The 23,355-nt window shown below is 43.3% G+C and overlaps 1 protein-coding gene across 1 annotated transcript; it reads right to left on the reverse strand.

Moving 5' to 3' along the window:
* Positions 1-1,155: 1,155 nt before the first annotated feature.
* On the reverse strand, positions 1,156-20,635 carry LOC146341426 (vomeronasal type-2 receptor 26-like). Its single transcript, XM_084807439.1, has 7 exons — positions 20,546-20,635; positions 19,639-19,814; positions 18,461-18,752; positions 15,749-16,609; positions 9,418-9,645; positions 6,818-6,944; positions 1,156-2,057 (listed from the first exon to the last, which is right to left on the reverse strand). The coding sequence occupies exons 1-7, from the start codon at positions 20,633-20,635 to the stop codon at positions 1,156-1,158; spliced, it is 2,676 nt and encodes an 891-aa protein (XP_084663565.1).
* Between the last annotated feature and the right edge of the window lie 2,720 nt (positions 20,636-23,355).

The following is a 23,355-nucleotide window of genomic DNA, read 5'->3' on the forward strand; positions in this document are numbered from 1 at the left end:
CTTGCCACTATCCAAACTTATAAAGGTATGTATTTGGCCCAACTTACCTTTGGCATTTCAATCTGCATTTCTGAGTTTAACTCTCAAGTGGAAAGAGTTCAATCTAGTTTTCATGGAAAGATTCTGGGTTTCCTCTCTGTGTGGGGAATGCAGCTATTTATCTGGAAGTGGGTATTTGATCAGTTGAATGCTAGGCCTTGATGCCCTGAAAAAATGGCAACGTAAGCATTTTTTTCTGCAGCTCCTGATAGTTATATTCAGTTATTGACTTTAGACACTTTTGTCAGTCAGTGGATGAGGGAGATGGAGAAGGGGATTAATAGGCTGTCTCTCCACCCCCCCTCCGGTTCTGGGCAATTAGTGCTTGAAGAAGACACAATTCTCGGTTATACAGAGATTAGTAGACCTAGATTACCAGTATTTCAGAACTGCAGTTGGTAAATCTTATTCCCCGTGACTCTTAAGAAATCCTTCAAAATATAGAATTGTTAGAACTTCATATCTGCATACACCATTTCAAAATACAGGACAGTATTTATTGTTTGTTTGAACATGTTGCCTTCTGCATTGTTAAGCAGACAATTTAATAAGATGCTGATTAACAAATGTCTGTGTCTGCATGGAACAGGAGTAATAGTCTATCAGTCATGTACAGTAATTTGTATAGAGACTGGAGAGAGAAGTTGATTCTCTCCCTCTACTAAGAACACTCCTAGGATTATCTTCTGATGAACTAATATTGTTCTAAGGGACTATTCATCCTATATTACTGAGTGAGTTTTCTTTTTTAGTTCAGTGCAACTTAGGAGGAGGGATTATGTTTCTCTCAGTTTAAAAACTGTTTGTTTTTATCTATTTATCCTTAGTTAGCAATATTTGTTCTCTGAACAAAAATTCTTAGTGCTTTGTGACCGTAATAAACAATTCACTCATTCATTCACTCTAGTCCACTGTTTGCCAGGATGTTATACTATGGAGGATTGCAAATATATTCATTTAGGGTCACTGTAAGGTTCACAGGTATTACATCTACAGTCTATAGAGGAAATAAATACCACTGCAAAACAGCAACACATGCCTTAGTCATTATGAATAGTTAATCCAACTTGTAATGGCTAACTTTTGTTGGGTATGGCCAGAAACTGTTAGATATTTTTATTTATTTCTTCTTATTAATTGCCCCTTATTGTTCAGTTCAGGCTTCAGCAAAATAATATAGCATTTGGGAGAAAAAATGCAAACCAGTAATCCAGCACTGGAGGTTATGATACAGAAGATCTCCACAGCAACGGTATATTTTCCTCTGGTGCTCAGGTATGGTGGAACAAAGGACAACCAAACACTGGAAAACATCAACATGCTGAAGGTAATGAACTTGGCTTCATTGAAACTGTCAGGTAACTTCCTGGCTAGGAATGCCACAGTGAAGCTGACACTGGACAGGAAACCCATGAAGCCCAGTACACAGTAAAACATGGCTGCTGACCCTTCATTACATTCCAGTACAATTTCTTCAGCTGTCACACTCATGACAAAATCTGGGAATGGAGGAGAAGTTGCAAGCCACACAGTACAAATAGTAGCTTGAATAAGGGAGCAAGAAACAATGATAGTGCTGGCCAGTTGTTTCCCCACCCATTTCCTCATCCTGGATCCCGGCTTTGTGGACATGAATGCTAGAACCACAATGATGGTTTTGGCCAACACACAAGAAACAGCCACTGAAAAGATGACCCCAAAAGCAGTTTGTTGAAAGAGACACATCACTTTCTGTGGTTGGCCAATGAACAGAAATGTGCAAAGGAAGCAGAGCAGGAGGGAGATGAGAAGAGTGTAGGTCAGGTCCCGATTGTTGGCTTTGACTATGGGAGTGTCTTGGTGCTTGATGAAGGTCCAAAAGACCAAAGCTGTGATGAACGAAAAGGAAAGAGCAAAAATGGCCAAAGTTGTCCCTAGAGGTTCTTCATAAGACAAGAAGCTTTTATATTTGGGAATGCATGCATCATGGCCATTGTTTGAATACTGATCTTCTGGACACTGAAAACAATCATCCATATCTAAAAAATAAAATGTCAATTTCTATGCATTGCAGGTCAAAGTATAGTGCATTTCAGAATTATAAATGCTAAATGAGGGCTGCTAGATCAAAAATTGAAAGACCATTTTATATATTCTCATAAATTTTATTTACAAGAAAACTTACTCAGGGATGGGTACAGGAGTAGCCAAGGAACTAGTGTCCAATTGACCAAAGGAATCTCAGCCTCATAACGAAGGGTTGTTCTACATTGAGGTTTGATCAAGTAACCTCCCTTGTAGACCGTGGGAATGCTGTAGACATCATATACCTCAACTTCAGCAAAGCTTTCGACAAAGTACCCCATGATATCTTGATGAGCAAACTAGCTCAAAGTGGGCTAGATGAAACAACGATCCGGTGGATCCACAGTTGGCTACAGAATCGGACTCAAAGAGTGCTTATCAATGGGACCTTCTCAGACTGAGGAGAGGTAATGAGTGGAGTACCGCAGGGCTCAGTCCTGGGCCCAGTGCTCTTCAACATTTTTATTAATGTAAGGATGCACGGAAGTCACTTACCTGGTCTCGCAGGTTGCTTGGCGGTGGGGGGGAGGCGCTTTGCTGCTCCCCCCGAAGTTCAGGCCGGGGGGGGAGGCTTCCCGCCTCGCCCAGCCGAAATTCAGGCCGGGGAGAAGCGCCCCGTCTCCCCAGCCGCGAACTTCAAAAGAAAAAAAAAACACCCCTGTGATAGGCTACGTAATAATTAACGTAGCCTATCACAGCTAGATCTGCAAAGTCAGCCATGATAGGCTACGTTAATCGTCACGTAGCCTATCACGGGTGACTTTGGAAAAAAAAAAGCGTGTACGCAAATGGCAGCCCCCATAGGGAGCCGCCATTCGCGTTCCTTATTTGGTCCCTGTACTCTACGTAAAGATTTACGTAGACTACAGAGAAAATAAGGGCAACGCTATTTGCATTGTTCTTATTTTCGCCGTAGTCTACGTAAATCTTTACGTAGACTACAGGGACCAAATAAGGAACGCGAATGGCGGCTCCCTATGGGGGCCGCCATTAGCCGTACGTGCTTTTTTTTTTTTTCAAAGTCACCCGTGATAGGCTATGTGACGATTAATGTAGCCTATCACGGCTGACTTTTCAAATCTAGCCATGATAGGCTACATTAATCATTATGTAGCCTATCACAGGGGTGTTTTTTTTTTTTTACTTTTCTTGTAATGGCGGCGGCAGCAGCCGGTCGAAAGACGAAGACCTGCCGAACCGCCGCCGGGACCCACCGCCGGGAGGGACATTCGTGAAAGGTAAGTCCCATCCCGGGGGGGCGGGGGGCAGAGAATTTCTCCCCAAACAACCTTCAGAGGACCGAATGCGTTGGCACTCAGCCCCCCGAAGTTTCGGGGAGAAATTCTCCCCCATCCCTATATTAATGACTTGGAGGAGGAGGTGCAGGGAATGCTGATCAAAATTTGCAGATGACCTTCAAAATTGGGAGGGATAGGTAATACTTTGGAAGACAGAAACAAAATTCAAAGTGATCTGGATAGACTGGAGCACTGGGCAGAAAACAACAGAATAATAGGGATAAACGCCAAGTTCTGCACCTAGGAAAAAGAAACCAAATGCACAGTTACAAGATGGAGAATACGTGGCTCAACCACACTACAAGTGAGAAGGATCTTGGAATTGTTGTCGATCACAAGCTGAATATGAGCCAACAATGTGATGTGGCTGCAAAAAAGGCAAATGCTCTTTTGGGCTGCATTCATAGAAGCATCGCTTCTAAATCCCGGGAAGTACTAGTTCCCCTCTACTCAGCACTGGTTAGGCCTCATCTGGAGTACTGTGTCCAGTTCTGGGCACCACACTTTAAGAAGGATGCAGACAAACTGGAGAGGGTTGAGAGGAGGGCAACAAAGATGATCAGGGGACTGGAAACAAAGCCCTATGAAGAGAGATTGAAAGAACTGGGCATGTTTAGCCTTGAGAAGAGAAGACTGAGGGGAGATATGATAGCACTCTTCAAGTACTTGAAAGGTTGTCACAGAGAAGAAGGCCAGGATCTCTTCTTGATCATCCCAGAGTGCAGGACACAGAATAATGGGCTCAAGTTAGAGGAAACCAGATTCCGGCTGAACATCAGGAAAAACTTCCTGACTGTAAGAGCAATACGACAATGGAACCAATTACCTGGGGAGGTGGTGGGCTCTCCCATACTGGAGGCCTTCAAGACGTGGCTGGACAGCCATTTGTCAGGGATGCTCTGACTTGGATTCCTGCATTGAGCAGGGGGTTGGACTCGATGGCCTTGTAGGCCCCTTCCAACCCTACTATTCTATGATTCTATGATTCTGTTGTTGTTGCTGTTTGTTTGTTTGTTTTTTCTCTTTTAATATTACAAACCAGAAGTTATCACTATGTAAGTCTTGACCATTGACAGTAGGGTAATAAATAGAGGTGTGCAGTCCCCCCCCACCACAACTTTGTTTTATATATATATATATATATATATATATATATATATATACACATACACACACACACACACACACACACACATGATTTGTTATATTAAAAACAAAACACTGGCACAAGAGTTTTTCCATTGTAAATATTAACCCTTCCCCCATCTCATGAGATTTACGGATAGGGAAAGAGAAGTTAGAGTGCTGGGAATGGTTTGATAAATAGGGTTTTGTGAATAGCCCAGAAATAGGCTAAACATCATTGAGATCAGCTCAGAGTTTTGTTTAACTTACTGTTAAATGACACAATCCATTTCAGTCAATTGGAATCGTCTTATAATATCAGTGAAGCATCCCCACTGCGGTTGTAGTGTCAGCATTCTGACAGTTATTGGGGGTGGGGGCAGGTAAGCAGGACATTGTAAACTGAGAGAAGGGAAGGAAATGCAATTCTGAGGGCTGAGGTGAGCAATACACTTTTGCACAGATAAATAATTGATGAAGATCAGGAGGGGGATGAAAAAGTTATGCTGGAATCCTCCTCTTTCTAAACGTCAAGGGACAGATCTATTCATTTCCACACATTTACCCTATTAATGGTTTGATTAATTTGGTGTGTGTGTGTGTGTGTGTGTGTGTGCATGTCAGTGTGTGTTTTCAGAGCACTACGTTGATACATTTCCTTTTCCAAATCTGGGAAAATTTAATGATATAAAATATGTCAATTTAATATCAGCATTAAGGCTATCTCATGTTGGCTGAAGCATTTCCTAGCCAGGACATCGGAAGCTAAGGATAATGCTTAGTACATGTCCTGTGATCAGTAATGATGCTGTGACATATAAATAATCATGCTTGCTTACAACTTACTCTCCGTGTACCAACATTTTTTCTCAGTCTTTCAGGCCCAAATGCAGAAGGGGAGGATGAAGCACCTGGGACCAGCAAATATGTCCCACTTTGTCCTGGTCCCCCTGTATCTGAGCATTCCTGTATTGCTAGAGGGATCTCGCTGTGAATTGCCCCATACCTGCTTGTTGCCTAAATCAGTAGCTGCAAGAATGCATTGAACAGGGAGAGATGGGTACCTTTCTGTTAGTTTCCAATTTCCTTGCTTTGAGAGGCTCAATTCAACATGAAATACCCTTAACCCTGGTATTAAACCACCTTGTTGTGATAACTGAATAAAAGTATAATCCTATAGTAAGTTTTGGACAATATTGAATAATTCAACACATCAGTTTTCTTTAGTAAATCTTGACTGGTTATGCTTCAGTACTTTTAAAATTGTTAGTTTTTTAATTAATTATTTAAGGAATTTATACCACACTTTCCTCCGCTAAAACAGGTGTCACAAGCAATTATATATATATATATATATATATATATATATATATATATATATATATGCAACCACAGAGTCAACTGCTTGTTTAAAGAGAAAAAACAAACAAACAAAAAAAAACAATTGAGAGTAGAACACACATAAAGGGTCATGGAATTCCACATATGAAACACTGCAAATGTGAAAACCCTCTCACTTTTTTTGTCACCAATGGTGCCTCTGAATGCAACAGCACATGCAAGAGGGTTATAACAATTGAAGTCAAAGAATGGGGATGTTCACATGGGAGGATATAATTCTCCATGTAGCCTAGTTCCAAGCTGTTTAGGGCTTCAAAAGTAATAACAAGCAGCTAAGATTGGCTCAGAAATGAAATGGCATGCAATATTATCCCAGAACTTTGCCCCGGTCAAAATTTTAATAGCAGCATGCACTAATTGACATTTATGAATATGAGTGGTTTCAGGGGCAGCCCCACAAAGAGCAAGTTACAGTTGTCCGATTGATAAATAATTAATACATGTGGGGATCATGGCTCAGGATAACTGGACCAGGAATGGATGGAGCTGATGCAAAACTGTTCCAGGACACAGCCAATGCCTGAACATCTAATAACATGACTGGCTACAGGTGTACTCTCAAGCTACAAATGGGATCTTTTAAGGGAACTGCAATCCTGTCCAGAACTGACATATTATCCCTGGAAAGGTGGGCTTCCTAAATAATAGCACCTTTGCCTTCTCCTGATTTAATGTCAAGTGACATGCTATGCCAATTGTGTACACACACACACACACACACACACACATTGGTAGTTACATCAGAATATACCCTCTTACCAACAGCCACTAACATGGAATAATGAACAAGTTTTTAAAAGAATTAGGAAAAGTAGCATCTATACACTATACACATGCTGGATCACAGCAAATATATTTGAATTTGATGGACTCTAAATGGTATCTCTTACCTGTTTGGTTTGAAATTGTCCCCTCCAGACATGGAAGACAATCATAGCAGCAAAATGGCTTCCCTTCCATCTTTGCCCTTCTATAACCCAAACAGCAGTTGCCATTACACAAAGAAAGGGGCCGGGACTGAAAATAAATTAAAGGGAAGACTGATTTAACACTAAACATTGGTTTTGTACGGATTGTATTTTACTGGTCATTGTCTGGTTATGTAATAGAACAATAGAATCATAGAATAGTAGGGTTGAAATCGTAATACTGAATACGATTTCAGTATTTCATGGCATCACTTCTAGAGAGGACTGGTAGAATCTTTGGCCATTACTGAACTCTTTGATCAATATGATAAGGTCTCTGACAAATGGTTCCATGGCCTGATGATGGTAAAACACAGTACATAAAAGTGAGGTTTGCTATAAGTGACTGCCCTTTGATATGAGCTATCAATGTTGCTTAGATATATTGCTTGATCTTCATCATGGTTTTTGTTGTTCATTTTTCTTTTGTTTTCTTCTATAGGTTTTGGTTGCAGCAGTTACTAAAATATTTGTTTATAGCTGGTTTTCCTGTTATCATAGATTCAGCTTCATTATGTTGGGAGTAGCCAAAACAATGTCAAGTAATATTGCCTCAAAATGTTACTGGGTGAAAAGACAGGTTGCAAATCAGAGCATGGGTTTAAAAAAGCCTTACCTACTATTTATTATTATGTATTTTTAAAATTTATAAATCGCCCATCTGACCAGTCACCCAGCCACTCTGGCTAATGTACAACAATAAAAACAGTTTACACAATAAAATTCAACATTAAAAACATCACATTTCTAAAATTACCCTAGCCCACCCGAAATGCCTGCCTGAACAACCATGTTTTTAATGCATGGCGGAAGCTCATTAAAGAGGCGACATGGCAGAGTTCCCTAGGGAGGGAGTTCCACAGAGTGGGGGCCACCACAGAGAAGGTTCTCTCCCTCATCCTCACCAGCCTAGCTGTCCTGGCTGATGGGACAGAGAGAAGGCCATTTATTTATTTATTTATTTAACCGCCATCCGAGGCTGATCTTGTTCGGCCTATCTGGTGTTGCTGGAGGTGCTCCTTAAGATAGGCTGGGCCGGAACCATATAGGGTTTTAAAGTTCAAAACCAACACCTTGAATTTGGCCCGGAAAACAACTGGTAGCCAGTGCAGCTCCTTCAGCACTGGAGTGATGTCATCTCACCAGCGACTGCCTTTAATCAGGCAAGCCGCTGCGTTCTGTACCAGCTGCAGCTTCCGAATCATTTTCAAGGGTAACCCACATAGAGCGCATTACAGTAGTCTAGACTAGAGGAGACCAGGGCATGTACTACCAATGGGACCAGATGGTCGGGAAGGTAGGGGCGCAGCCAATGGGAACAGATGGAGTTGGTACAGCGCTGTCCAGCTCACAGCTGACACCTGAGCCTCCATGGACAGCTGGGAGTCTAAGATGACCCCCAAGCTGTGGACCTGGTGTTTCAAGGGTAACTGTACCCCATTCAACACCAGGTCAACATCCCCCAACCTCCTCTTGTCTCCCACCAAATGTACCTCGGTCTTGTCAGGGTTCAGCTTCAGCTTGTTCCTTCCCATCCAGCCACTCACTGTCTCCAGACGTTTGGACAGGGATTCTATGGCCAACCTTGGTGAAGATTTGAATGAAAGGTAGAGCTGCATGTCATCCACATACTGATGACACCGCACCCCAAACGTCCTGATGATAGCCCCCAGCGGCTTCACATAGATGTTAAATAGCATTGGGGAGAGGATGGAACCCTGTGGCACCCCACAAGTGAGCAGCTACAGGTCCAAAACCTCCTCTCCCAGTGCTACCCTCTGGTACCTGCTGGAGAGGAAGGACCAGAACCATTGTAATATGTTGTCTCCAATGCCTAACCCCTCCAGGAAGTCCAGGAGGATACCGTGGTCAACGGTATCAAAAGCCGCTGAGAGGTTGAGGAGAACAAGGAAGGAGCATTTGCCCCTATCCAGAGCCCTCCTCATATCTTCCACCAAGGCGACCAAGGCCGTTTCTGTCCCATGCCCAGGCCTGAAGCCTAAATTAAATGGATCTAGATAATCGGCTTCTTCCAAGTGTGCCTTCAACTGCATCTCCACCACTCGCTCAATCACCTTGCCCCAAAAAGGCAGATTTGAGACTGGGTGAAAGTTGTTCAGAACTTGGGGATCCAAGGAGGGCTTTTTTTAAAAGTAGTCTTATCACTGCCTCCTTGAAGCCTGATGGCATCACTCCCTCCTCAAGGGAGGCATTCACCACTGCCTTGATCCCCTCACCTAGCCTCTCTCCGCAGCTCATAATGAGCCAAGATGTGCAAGGATCCAGTAAGCAAGTGGTCGGCCTTACAGATGAAAGCATCTTGTCCACTTCATCAGAAGGAAGAAGCTGGAACTGATCCCACAAAACCGGTGTGCCACAGACCGCCTCCTGCTCACTAACTGTATCCACATTGCACAGAATAACCTATAGAAAGATTTCAGAGACAGGGTTATTTCGTGGACTCAACAGTGATCCACTTTTTGAATAATGAAGAACTTACTTGATATTTGAATGGGTCCTACCTGGTTAAACATGCTGGGCCATACAATGGCATCCTCCGTTATGTTGAGCATTTGGTCTTGGGGAACCATTGGGTCTACCCTTCCAACTTTTACTCTATGAAAGGACTGGTTTGGGAAAGTTACCCAGTTTATAATATCAAATCCAGCTACTACTTCCCCATTTTCATGAAAGGAAACCTTTTCCCCAGCACTGTTGTTAAATGAGACATGCCTCAGAAAGTGGTGGAGCTAAACAGAAGAAAAAGCAACCAATGAGAATGCAACTCAATGCAATAAAATAAAATGATGATATTCCAGTTTCCAGGGCTAATATTCCCTTTAATGTTTTATGAAGGATTGTAATACTCTTAGTGACAATCATAGTAATAATTTGTGACCTAAAATTACTAGGCACTGAATCTTATTCTTATTCTTATTCTTATTCTTATTCTTATTCTTATTCTTATTCTTCCTCTTCTTCCACTTCCTCTTCCTCTTCCTCTTCCTCTTCCTCTTCTTCTTCTTCCTATTATTATTGTTGTTGTTGTTATTACTACCATATGCATGATTTTTGATAGAGGATTAGAACAGAAAGTAGAACTGTAAGAGATGAGAGATCACACATTGTTGGTTTTGTCCCATACTCTTCAAGATGATATGAGTAGGGATGTATGAAAGGTACTTACCTTTCCGCGGATTATGCTGATGCTGGGGGGGAGGCATTCCGTCTGTCCCCCCGGAATCCTGGCCGGGGGGAGAGGCACTCTGTTCCTCCCTCCCGGAATCCTGGCCAGCCGGCTCCGCTCTGCAGGGATTCTGCAGAGCCGCCGGCTGGCTCCTCCAGCAGCCGGACATCCAGCCGCTGGCTAGCACGGACGCAAATGGCGGCGGCCGTAGCTGCCGCCGTTTGCGTCCCTGCAGTCAGCTGTGATAGCTACGTAAATGTTTATGTAGCCTATCATGGCAGATTAAAAAACAACAACGTGCGTACGCAAATGGCGGCACCCATGGGAGCCGCCATTTGCATTCTTTATTTTGGCACGTCTTAGTCTACGTAAACATTTACGTAGACTAAGACAGCGAAAATAAGGGGAACGCAAATAGCTTAGCATCTAACGTAAACGTAACGTAAACGTAAATGTTTACGTAGACTAAGACATGCCAAAATAAGGAACACAAATGGTGGCACCCATGGGCGCCACCATTTGCGTACGTGCGTTGTTGTTGTTGTTGTTTTTTAATCAGCTGTGATAGGCTACGTAAACATTTACGTAGCCTATCATAGTGTTTTTTTTAAAATCTAGCTGTGATAGGCTACGTAAATCTTTACGTAGCCTATCACATTTTTTTGTTTGTTTTTTACCTGGAAATGGTGGCAGCAGCAGCCAGTCGGAAGACCGGCCACCGCAGCTGCCGCCGCCGCCACCACCAGGAAGATCCACCTAAGGTAAGTCCCATCCCGGGGGGGTGGGGGCCCGTTCCGCCACTGATTTCGGGAGGGCCGAATGCGCTGGCATTCGGCCTCCCCAGGATCCGTGGCAGAACTTTCGTACATCCCTAGATATGAGAGGGTGACTGCAACATGTACACTCACCCAAGAACCTCTTTGTAAAGAGGTTTTGCAGTTTTTTCTAAGAGAAGGACTTTTAGATAGGGATGTCAGAGAATTTCTCCACAAATCTCGGGGAGCGCCTCCCCCCCACCGCGAATCAACTTTCGGGTTCAGGTAAGTGACTTCCATACATCCTTACTTTTAGACCAGAGATGAGAGTGTGAGTTCCTAAACCGAAAGGAGTGTGAGTTTCTATACCCAAGTAAGAGGGGTGGGGTTGAATACCAAAGTACTGGTGTGTATATAATTTATTAAGGCTACACCAAAAGTGTATTTATTACGGTATCAGAGGTGTGCTATCACGGTGGTTAAAATGTTCCCTGAAAAACCCTTAGACCAGGGGGTGGTGAACATGTTGCCTTCCAACTCTTGTTGGACTGCAACTCAAATCATCCTTACTCAGCCTAGTTCCTCGTTCCTGCATTAGAATTTCTTTTTAAATGTATTTCCCCTATCAATTCATAGGCAATGATTTCCTATGAAATCATGGTGGTGCTCTTTCAGTAATAGTTTTTAAGACTTCCTATCCACGTTGGAGTGATTTCAGACTACCAGAGGTCACATAGTGAATCTGATGACATCATGATAGCTAATTTGGTTGCCAAAGTCATCACTTAGTGCAAAGAATGTCAAGTCAAAGTGAGGACAATGTTTTGTGTATGACATTGCCCTGATCCCCTGATTCTGAATGCACATACACTTAATCCCTCGTGCAACATCACCAGTCAAATTGCCAAAAGGAGGCACATATTATCAACCCCCAATATATTAACAAGAAATGCCCCCTTTCAGCTTAGCCTTAGGTTCCATTCCTATCTGTGTCGTCTCTCTCCCTCTCTCTCTCCCTCTCTCTCTCTCTCTCTCTCTTTCTCTCCTCAGTATAGTTCATCTGAATGACTTTCTGGGCAACTGTACTGTAAATATCTCTGATACATAAGAGAATTAATGTGCAAACTTTAAAGTCCTCGGGGGGCAGGGGGGTCTAATCTGTCTGGTAAAGTGCAGGAAAATACAACTATAGGCAATATAAAGATGAAGTCAAATACATACTGCAGTCATCATTTTCTTACCAGATCCAACAACTGGGACTGCACATACACAACTCTTCTTAAAAAGCTAAAATCACAATGGATAGCTGTTCACTAGCAAAGTGAGATGCTGGATTTAGTTCTCCCTACTTGTTGTGGTTGTTGTTGCTGTTGTTCAGTCATTCAGTCGTGTCTGACTCTTCGTGACCCCATGGACCATAGCACACCAGGCCTTCCTGTCCTGCGCACTCTCCCGGAGTGTGCTCAGGTTCATATTCATTGCATCGGTGATGCTATCTAGCCATCTCATCCTCTGCCGTCCCCTTCTCCTTTTGCCTTCAGTCTTTCCCAGCATCAGGGTCTTTTCCAGAGAGTTTTCTCTTCGCATTAGGTGCCCAAAATATTTGAGCTTCAGCTTCAGTATCTGTCCTTCCAATGAGCACTCAGGGTTGATTTCCTTTAGGATGGACTGATTTGACCTCCTTGCAGTCCAGGGGACTCGTAAGAGTCTTCTCCAGCACCACAGTTCGAAAGCATCAATTCTTCGGCGCTCAGCCTTCCTTATAGTCCAGCTCTCACAGCCATACATTACTACTGGGAAAACCATAGCTTTGATTAGACGGACCTTTGTCGGCAAGGTGATGTCTCTGCTTCTTACTATGCTGTCTAGGTTTGCCATAGCTTTCCTCCCAAGGACCAAGCATCTTTTAATTTCATGGCTACAGTCACCGTCTGCGGTGATCTTGGAGCCCAAGAAAGTAAAATCTGTCACTGCTTCCATTTCTTCCCCTTCTATATGCCAGGAAGTGATAGGGCCAGATGCCATGATCTTCATTTTTTTAATGTGGAGTTTCAAACCAGCTTTTGCACTCTCCTCTTTTACCCTCAACAAGAGGCTCTTTAGATACTCTTCACTATCTGCCATTAGGGTGGTATTGTCTGCATATCAGACGTTGTTGATAATTCTCCCAGCAATCTTAATTCCGACCTGTGATTCATCCAACCCGGCATATCTCATGATGTACTCTGCATATAAGTTAAATAAGCAGGGTGACAATATGCAGCCTTGTCGTACTCCTTTCCCAATTTTGAACCACTCGGCTGTTCCATGTCCGGTTCTTACTGTTGCTTCTTGACCCTCGTACAGGTTTCTCAGGAGACAGGTAAGGTGGTCTGGTACTCCCATCACTTTAAGAATTTCCCACAGTTTGTTGTGATCCACACAGTCAAAGGCTTTAGCGTAGTCAATGAAGCAGAAATAGACATTTTTCTGGAATTCTCTTGCTTTCTCCATGATGCAGCGAATGTTGGCGATTTGGTCTCTAGTTCCTCTGCCTCTTCAAAACCCAGCTTGTACTTCCGGTAGTTCTTGGTTCACATACTGCTGAAGCCTAGCTTGTAGGATTTTGAGCATCACCTTGCTGGCATGAGAAATGAGCGCAATTGTGCGGTAGTTTGAACACTCTTTGGCGTTGCCCTTCTTTGGAATTGGAATGTAAACTGACCTTTTCCAGTCTTGCGGCCATTGCTGAGTGTTCCAAATTTGTTGGCATATTGAATGCAGCACTTTAACAGTATCATCGTTGAGGATTTTAAATAGCTCAGCTGGAATACTGTCATCTCCACTAGCTTTGTTGTTACTAATGCTTCCTAAGGCCCACTTGACTTCACTCTCAAGGATGTCCGGCTCAAGTTCAGTGACCGCACTATCATGGCTATCAGGGACATTCAGATCTTTCCTGTATAGTTCTTCTGTGTATTCTTTCCACCTCTTCTTAATCTCATCTGCTTCTGTGAGGTCCCTGCCTTCTTTGTCCTTTATCATGCCCGTCTTTGCACAAAACATTCCCTTGAGATCTCCAATTTTCTTGAAGAGATCTCTAGTCTTTCCCATTCTGTTGTTTTCCTCGATTTCCTTGCATTGTTCATTTAAGAAGGCCTTCTTGTCTCTCCTTGCTATTCTCTGGAACTCTGCATTCAGTTGGATATATCTTCCCCTTTCTCCCTTGCTTTTTGCTTCCCTTCTTTCCTCAGCTACTTGTAAAGCCTCATCAGACAGCCCCTTGGCTTTCTTGCATTTCTTTTTCTTTGGGATGGATTTCGTTGCTGCCTCCTGAACAATGTTACGGACCTCCATCCATAGTTCCTCAGGCACTCTGTCTATCAGGTCTAATCCCTGAAATCTATTCCTCACCTCCACTGTATATTCATCAGGGATATGATTTAGGTCATACCTGAATGGTTTAGTGGTTTTCCCTATGTTCTTCAATTTAAGCCGAAATTTTGCAAGAAGCAGCTCATGATCTGAGCCACAGTCAGCTCCAGGTCTTGTTTTTACTGACTGTATGGAGCTTCTCCATCTTTGGCTGCAAAGGACATAATCAATCTGATTTCGATATTGACCATCTGGTGATGTCCATGTGTAGAGTCATCTCTTGTGCTGTTGGAAAAGCGTGTTTGCTATGATCAGCGTGTTCTCTTGGCAAAACTCGATTAGCTTTTGTCCTGCTTCATTTTGTACACCACGGCCATGCCTGCCTGTTATCCTGTTGATTTCTTGACTTCCTACTTTTGCATTCCAGTCCCCTATGATGAAGAGGACATCTGTTTTTGGTGTTAGTTCTAGAAGATGTTGGAGGTCTTCATAGAACCGATCAACCTCAGCTTCTTCGGCCTCAGTGGTTGGGGCATAGACTTGAATTACTGTGATGTTGAATGGTTTGCCTTGGATTCGTACTGAGATCATTCTATCATTTTTAAGATTGTACCCCAGTACTGCTTTTCCCACCCTTTTGTTGACTATGAGTGCTACTCCATTTCTTCTAAGGGATTCTTGGCCACAATAGTAGATATGATGGTCACCTGAATTAAATTTGCCCATGCTTGTCCATTTTAGTTCGCTGATTCCCAAGATGTCGATGTTCAATCTTGCCATCTCATGTTGGACCACCTCCAGCTTACCTTGATTCATTGATCTGACATTCCAGGTTCCTAAACAATATTGTTCTTTACAGCATCGGACTTTCTTTTCACCACCAGACACATCCACAGCTGAGTGTCCTTTCGGCTTTGGCCCAGCCGCTTCACTCTTTCTGGCACTACTTGGAAATACCATCTGCTCTTCCCCAGTAGTATATTGGACACCTTCCGACCTGAGGGGCTCATCTTCCGGCGTCATCTCTTTTAGCCTTGTGATACGTTCCATGGGGTTTTCTTGGCAAGAATCCTGGAGTGGGTTGCCATTTCCTTCTCCGGTGGACCACATTTTGTCAGAACTCTCTGCCATGACCTGTCCGTCTTGGGTGGCCCTGCACAGCATAGCTTATGGCTTCACTGAGTTACACAAGCCCCTTCGCCACAACAAGGCAGTGATCCATGAAGGGGATCCCTACTACACATGTCCTAACCAGCAATTCATAGTGATTGACTAACCATGTAATTGAAAGTGAGGGGGGAGGTAAAGAATATGCTTAAAGAGCCTAATCAGCTCTTATCTTCATGCATATACATTTAATCATTCCGCAATATCAGTTATACTGAGTTATACTCATAAGACATGACCAAAATAATCAAGTCCAGTATGGCTTTAATTTAAGCAGGAGCACCTGGATGAAAAATGGAAGCTAAGACAAACCACCAACTCATTCTGAGATCTGTTTTTGCAACCAAAGTTATGGTAAACTTTCATACATTTGTGCACTCAGGACATTACCTGCCATGGCTGTTGATTCAGAAGAATCCATCCCCCTCCATCTGCCATTGCTCGGTGTTTCAATGTGGATGAATGCATGGCTTGCAATGCATGGGCCACAGCATAGACAGCATTGTAGATGCTGTAGCTGTGGGCAGTGATGCTTGTTTCAAAAACAGATCCTGGAAGAGTCTCCAGCTTCTCTTCCCCAGTACAGACTTTTTCAATCCCCCTGTCATCTGCAGATGTGGAGAATGAACAGATAAATGCTTTCACCCAGAAATCCCTGATAAAGCCATCTTCTTTTTTTGAGGTAGGATTTTTCATCTGAAGCAATTTGTGGAATCCTAACAGCTGATGTGAGTGACTGGCAAAAGATATAGCACCGTGGATGAAGTGTATATCCCAACTTGTTTGATAGGAAATTGATGTGAAGTCCATCTGGGCTGTCATAATCCACACTTTACCTTTGGTCTTTGATGGTATATTCTCAAATTCGGAAGTCCTTATCAATATCCTTATCATAACCATAGTCCCTGTTTCTCCATGTACTACTAACGCCTTGGCAGTGCTACTCATGACAGTTTTGCATAGTTCAATAACTTCATCCACCATTTTTTTAATGTCACTGGAAAATGATTGTTTTGAGCATTTTTCTATGAAGTCAAAGCAGATGCCACTCTGGGTAAACATGGGAAGCACATTCTGAATAAACCCCTGTCCAGTGTCATCATTCACATACATTACTCCAATCCATGTCCACCTGAAATATAGCAATAACTGGAGAATCCCCTTATATTGAAGGGAAGCTTTTGGGAACATCAGGTAGAAGAAAATTCTTTGCATTTTATTATTCACCAGTGGAGTAGAGCCATATATAAGCTAAAAAAGTAAAGAATAAAAGAATAGAGGAGAAGGGATATTTTCAAAAGTGTGTGTGTGTGTGGGGGGGGTACACATACCAAACTTCAATGCTTCTCCCAAAACTATCATCAGAATCCAGAATTCATTTGTTTTGTATTAAAAATAATATTATGAAACAGGAGAATTTAAGCTTTTCTGTGAAGATGATGGAATACCAACTCATTGTCACAGAATATACATTTATTTAGGAGAATTTACTCCATGGATGGCAATCTCGAATGAAGCTGCCACTACTGGCAAAGGGAGCAGGACATTTTGACATGTCTGAACAGGAGCTGGAAGAAAAAAAAAAAGAGCTTTTGTATGGTATAGATTCCTCCCTACCTTTGCAATGTTCAGTTTCCACCTGCTTCCTGCACTTAGACTTCGCAGCAAAACCACATTTGTACTCTATTTTATTTCCTGTATCTATAAAATCCATGGGATAACATGGTTCTCTGGCCAGCTGACAGCATAAAATGATAAAATATATTTTTACAATATAGCTTAAACACATTGTCAAAATGAGAATGTGTAAGATAAAAATCTTCAGCAGAGAGAAGAAAAAAACAGATATGAAATATACAGCACAGCAGTATTTCAAAAATCTTAAAAATGCAGATTTTAGTGTGCATTACAATGCCAATTTGTCATCTCTTGTTAGAGATGTACGAAACTCACTTACCTTTTCGCGGAATCTTTCGTGGTGGGGGGGAGGCGATCTGGTCCTCCTCCCCAGAATCCTCGACGGCTGGCTCCGCTCCATGGCCAGACCGCAGAGCAGCCGGCCAGGGCCATCCACAGCCGGATTTCCGACCGCAGATGGGCTGCTGCGGATGCAAATGGCGGCCGCCAAACGGCTGCCATTTGCCTCCAGCCAGGCAGCCGTGATAGGCTATGTAAGAATTTACATAGCCTATCATGGCTAACCCCCCCCCCAAAAAACCCCAGTGTATGCAAATGGCGGCGGCTATGGTGGCCGCCATTTGCGTTCCCTATTTTTTGCTGATTTATCTTATATAAATATTTATGTAAGATAAAATGGCAAAAAAAGGGGAATGCAAATAGCATAGTGGGCGCTATTTCCGTTCCTTTATTTTTCACCATTCTAGCCTACGTAAATATTTACATAGGCTAGAACGGCAGAAAAAAAAAGGAACACAAATTAGCTATAAAAGATCAGGACCCTGTCAGAATAAAAGAGGTGGTAACTCTAATTAAGCACTCATATGGTTGAATATACAGGGATTCAAACAACTATTAAGTATAAGGCACTCAAATCCTTAGAGGCAGGTGGACAAATCTGTCAGTTTCAGCTTCTCCCCACATTCATTTTTTTTGCTTTTTTAATCTCAAGCTCTTTTGTCCCAAATATTATCAAAATGGAACTGAAATAAAATTCTCACCCAAATCTTTGATTAGTTCCTGAAACCACTCATTGCACAGACAATGCTATTCTAGAGAAAAATCAGAAAACAAAACAAAATAGCCTTTAACTTGATAACAATAACTTGATTCTGTTATAGGTAGGCTTGATTCCAAAACTGAAGACTTTTTTACATTAATGTGACTTGAGACAATGTAGAAGTACTCTCTATTTGCATATTGGTGGCTATGCAAATGAATAATGATTTGCTATGAATTGTTTTTCCTTCAAGTCTAAATGGACCAAAATAATTATGTCTCTTTATTGGAATTTGACCTTTAAGCATCATGCAAAGATTGTCTCTTTGTTGCAATCACACTGCCATCTCTGCAGAAACCACAGCTGAATGACAAGTGAAATGTAAATGGCTTGTTGAACTCCCATGCTTCATGCACTCAACTTACTTGTGGAATCTTGTAAATGCACAGAATGTTTGCCATATGGAGACCAATGCTAGAGTTAGGTCCCCCGATGACCGCTACCAGCTTGGTTTGGACATCGCACTTGTAGTTGGGGATGAATCTGCTTTGAGTGGAAAGGAGGTCCATTGAGGCACGACAAGTTGAGGCTGCACTGAAACGATTATTATAGATATGGAAACCCAGAGTGATGTTGGATAAGGTGTATGGATTTTCATTGATCTCCTTTATAGCAAATTCCAGCAGTAGAATGTGTTGGTAGTTCTGAATCAATACCCTGCAGGGAGAATAACAGGTAGTGTCACTGTGCATCTGCTCCAGAATGGAATTTGCTATATTTCAATTCAGTATATGTTTGATAAATATATTGCACTTAAATAGTCTCTGTCCTGGGAAATGTTAAATAACATTGGGACACTCAATTTCACTTCAGAATTCTCTGAAAATCAGTCCAATGGTAGCACTAACTGGGAAGCTGCTAGATCGTACATGTGCACATTATTCAAAACCAGTTCCAGACCTTTGTTGTTCAATTGATAATGAATTTGCTTTGGTTTATGCATTACAGAAAGTCTAGCAATATGTATTATATTGTATTATACTTTATATGTATTATACTGAGGGAGAGGAAGGCTTTGTTTTTACAAAGAATGAAAAACAATTGTGATGCTGCCAGGGCTGTTTCATTTTGTTTCATTTTAGCATTTTCAAGGGGGAGGGGGCATATAATTCTAGGGTGTGAGAGGGTCTGAACTATTCTTACTATGAGGGTGAAATTCTTTTTTATAGAGAAAAGAAAGGGCATGGAGTCTCCCCGATCCCCCATGCAAGAATTGTATCTTTCCCCCTGCTCAACAAAATAAATAAAAATTACAAAAGAAATTGGAAGTTGACTTCAAACACCTAAACAGAACTGAAATTGCCATCTCCAATTAACCATCTGTGAATGAGGCAGAAATTTGGCATCAGCCATTGCTGCTCACTCCTAGGGAGCAGTCATTCATCCAAAGGAATAAAACAAATCTATTGGCCCAGTCTGCACTGAAATTATTAACTGGACAGATGTACTATATGGAATAAACAAGGACAATGGCAACGACGATGACAACAATGACAATAACAACAACAACTATAACAGCAGCAGCAGCAAACCAACTTCTTACACAAGTTCATCGATCTGTTCATGGGAAGGATCATTTGCAAAGGTAATAGGACTGGAAAAGGTATAGATCTGAGAAGTAATGCCAGCAATGATGAGGTCTCCTGACTGGTAATATTTGTGATGGATAGGAAGTGGTTTACTGATGGTACATTTACCAACAGGAACCTTGCACACAACCTGAGGCAGCAGCACCAAGACCAAAACCACAAATACTAACATCTTGTATGAAACGTTTCCTTCTATATGTCCATTCATCTTATCCCACATTGTCATTTGATACTACAGCCTGAGTTGCATGATTTGAAATCTGGACATGACAACGTGAAGTATCCACATGCAGGTTGATGGAGCACTGTCTGTCTTCAACTTTAGTTCAGAATGGCACAAGGAGTATGAATAGCCCCTAGAACTCCCTAGGGACTTATAGAAGAAACAATTCTTAATTTCATAATTAAAGGAGAGATAATCAGCTACTTGGGATTACAGGCTCTCTCTGTATCATTGAAAAGGAAAACATAGTAATAACATCCTAACAGAAATCTTGTCTGACTCTCATTGGGGCAGCAAGAGATGGATTAGCTCATAATCACCCATGACAAGAAAATACAGTGGAACTTCCAAATCCAGTTATCTGGAAGATGTGGATTCCTGAAATCATGAAACATGTGAAAGTGACTCTCCCCACATGCCCCACACACACAGTTTCTACATCCATCCATAGGAGTGGAGTACATTGAATTTGTATTTTTCTAGTCTGCATCATAATACTCCATTACCTCTCAACTAGTATTTTCCATTGACTATTCTGGTGTGTGTGTGATCTCTGGAGCTTGAGGACCTTAGGGACAAAGGTGCTCGCCGCTTGGTGGGATCCAGTATGAGGCTACAGCAGTCTCTTGGAACCTTGCCCCAGGAGTCCCTGGCTCAAGCTGTTTCAGGTTATGGGGCTCAGTCACAATGTGGAGGCCTCCTGAGTCAGCTGGCCTCTTGTCTTCCATGTCAGTAGCCAATTTACTGCTTGTATACAAGGTCATGAAACAGCAGCTGGAAAGCTAGTTTATAGGAGTTTAAATCTGGATGATTGCCCACTAGCAGTTTGACAAGTGTTGTCTGTTCCCCCCTCCTTCATAGACTTACATGGGGTTCACTTTGTAGTAACATTTCTCCATTTCTACAGAGTCATTTGCAAAACAGTGTGTCATCTTTGGTAAGGAAGAAAGTGTAGTATGTGCTGTGCCTCAGAAGAAGTATAAAGTATAGATTTGGGGGGGGAGTATAGGTGTTGAAAAAAATGCAGCTCACACCCCCATTTAAGCCTATGGAGTTTGATGACCTCTGATTACTGGGGGGGGGGGATAGAACAGAGTGTGAGTTCAGGCCTCTGGTGAAATGGAAGCATCTCAACCTTTTTTGAACCTGATGAGCTACTGTAGGGAGATCATTTCTGAGGAGATTGTAGGGGGAGAGAAGTACGGAGAACAGATTGTCTAGTATACTGGACTCCTTTCCCTCCATTGTATGTTATTATTTAGAGACTTACTTTAAATTATTTATTCATTTTGATGTTTGTTTTACATTCTCCCATGCCCCCTTTTTCCCCTTCCCCCTGTTAAATATATCCTATTACTTGCTTTATATGTTGCTCACTGGTTTTCCCTAACCTGTTTTCAGGGAACAGGTGTCCTACTGGGCTGGAGGCACAGCATCCTAGTATGGGATCAGAATCTTTCTGTCTCAGTGGTGCCTTTCCCTGCCAGTAACCCAGTAGGGTTGTGGAAACCATGGAACCTGGTTTCATACATACATTTGTGGATGGCAGAGAAATATTAGGGGTGAACGAAAGTCACTTACCTTTTCTCGCAGCTTTTTTGCGGTGGGGGAGAGCGCTTCGCTGCTCCCCCCGCGAAGTTCAGGCCGGGGGGGGGAGGCTTCCCTCCTCGCCCGGCCGAAATTCAGGCCGGGGGGGGAGGCTTCCCGCCTCGTCCGGCCAAAATTCAGGCCGGGGAGGAGGCTTCCCGCCTCGCCCGGCCGAAATTCAGGCCGGGGAGGAGGCTTCCCGCCTCGCCCGGCCGCAAACACGAAAGTAAAAAAAAAAAAAAAAACATCCCCTGATAGGCTACGTGACGATTCACGTAGCCTATCACGGCTAGATCTGGAAAGTCAGCCATGATAGGCTACGTGAATCGTCACGTAGCCTATCACGGGTGACTTTAAAAAAAAAAAAAGCGCGTACGCGAATGGTGGCCCCCATAGGGAGCCGCCATTCGCGTTCCTTATTTAGTTGCTGTAGTCTACGTCAATGTTTACGTAGACTACGGTGAAAATAAGGGCAACGCAAATAGCGTTGCCCTTATTTTCGCCGTAGTCTATGTAAACATTGACGTAGACTACAGCCACCAAATAAGGAAGGGGAATGGCGGCTCCCTATGGGGGCCGCCATTATCCGTACACACTTTTTTTTTTTTTTTTAAAGTCACCCGTGATAGGCTACGTGACGATTCACGTAGCCTATCACGGCTGACTTTGCAAATCTTGCCGTGATAGGCTACGTGAATCGTCACGTAGCCTATCAGGGGACGTGTTTTTTTTTTCTTTCATTGCAATGGCGGGGGCGGCAGCCGGTCGAAAGACCGGCTGCCGCTCCCGCCCCGCTCGAACACCGGATGAACCGCCAGCCGGACCCGCCGCCGGGAGGGACATTCAGGGAAGGTAAGTCCCGTCCCGGGGGGGGGGCGGGGGGCGGGGGGGGCGGAGGATTTCTCCCCGAAACTTGTTCGGGGGTCGAACACGTTGGCGCTCGGCCCCCCGAAGTTTCGGGGAGAAATTCTCCGCCATCCCTAAGAAATATGCAGGAAATGAGAGGGGAAACAGGGGTCATTCCACCAGCCTGCTAACAGTGTACTTATGTAACAGATGTAACATCCCACCCACCCCGGAAGCCTTTAAAAAAAAATGGAATTGACTCCAGGTTGTATTGTCTTCAAGTGTCTATTCCAGTTAGGGATGTATGAAAGTCACTTACCTTTTCGCAGGGGTGCTTCGCGGTGGGTGGGAGGCACTTCGCTTCTCCCCCCGAAGTTCAAGCGAGGGGGGGAGGCGTCCCGCCTCACCTGGCCGAAATTCAGGCCGGGGGGGAGGCGCCCCGCCTCGCCCGGCCGAAATTCAGGCCGGGGAGAAGCACCCTGTCTCCCCGGCCACGAAACAAAAAGTGTAAAACAAACAAACAAACAACAACCCTGTGATAGGCTACGTAACGATTAACGTAGCCTATCACGGCTAGATTTCTAAAGTCAGCCATGATAGGCTATCTAAATTGTTACGTAGCCTATCATGGGTGACTTTGGGAAAAAAAAAAAGCGCATACATAAATCTTTATGTAGACTACTGGGACCAAATAAGGAACGCAAATGGCGGCGCCCATAGGGCGCCACCATTTGCGTACGCGCTTTTTTTTTCTAAAGTCACCCGTGATAGGCTACGTAATGATTTACATAGCCTATCATGGCTGACTTTGGAAATCTAGCCGTGATAGGCTATGTTAATCGTTACGTAGCCTATCACGGGTTTTGTGTTTTTTTACACTTTACTTTGTAATGGCGGCGGCAGCGGCAGCCGATCAGAAGACCGGCTGCCGCCCCCGCCCCCGACAAAAGGCCGACGAACCGCCACCAGGACCTGCCGCCGGGAGGGACATTCGCCAAAGGTAAGTCCCATCCCG

The sequence above is a fragment of the Heloderma suspectum genome, chromosome 6 (assembly GCF_057233095.1).
Source record: "Heloderma suspectum isolate Gila_16-S chromosome 6, 16-S_ref, whole genome shotgun sequence".
Taxonomy (NCBI): Eukaryota; Metazoa; Chordata; class Lepidosauria; order Squamata; family Helodermatidae; genus Heloderma; species Heloderma suspectum.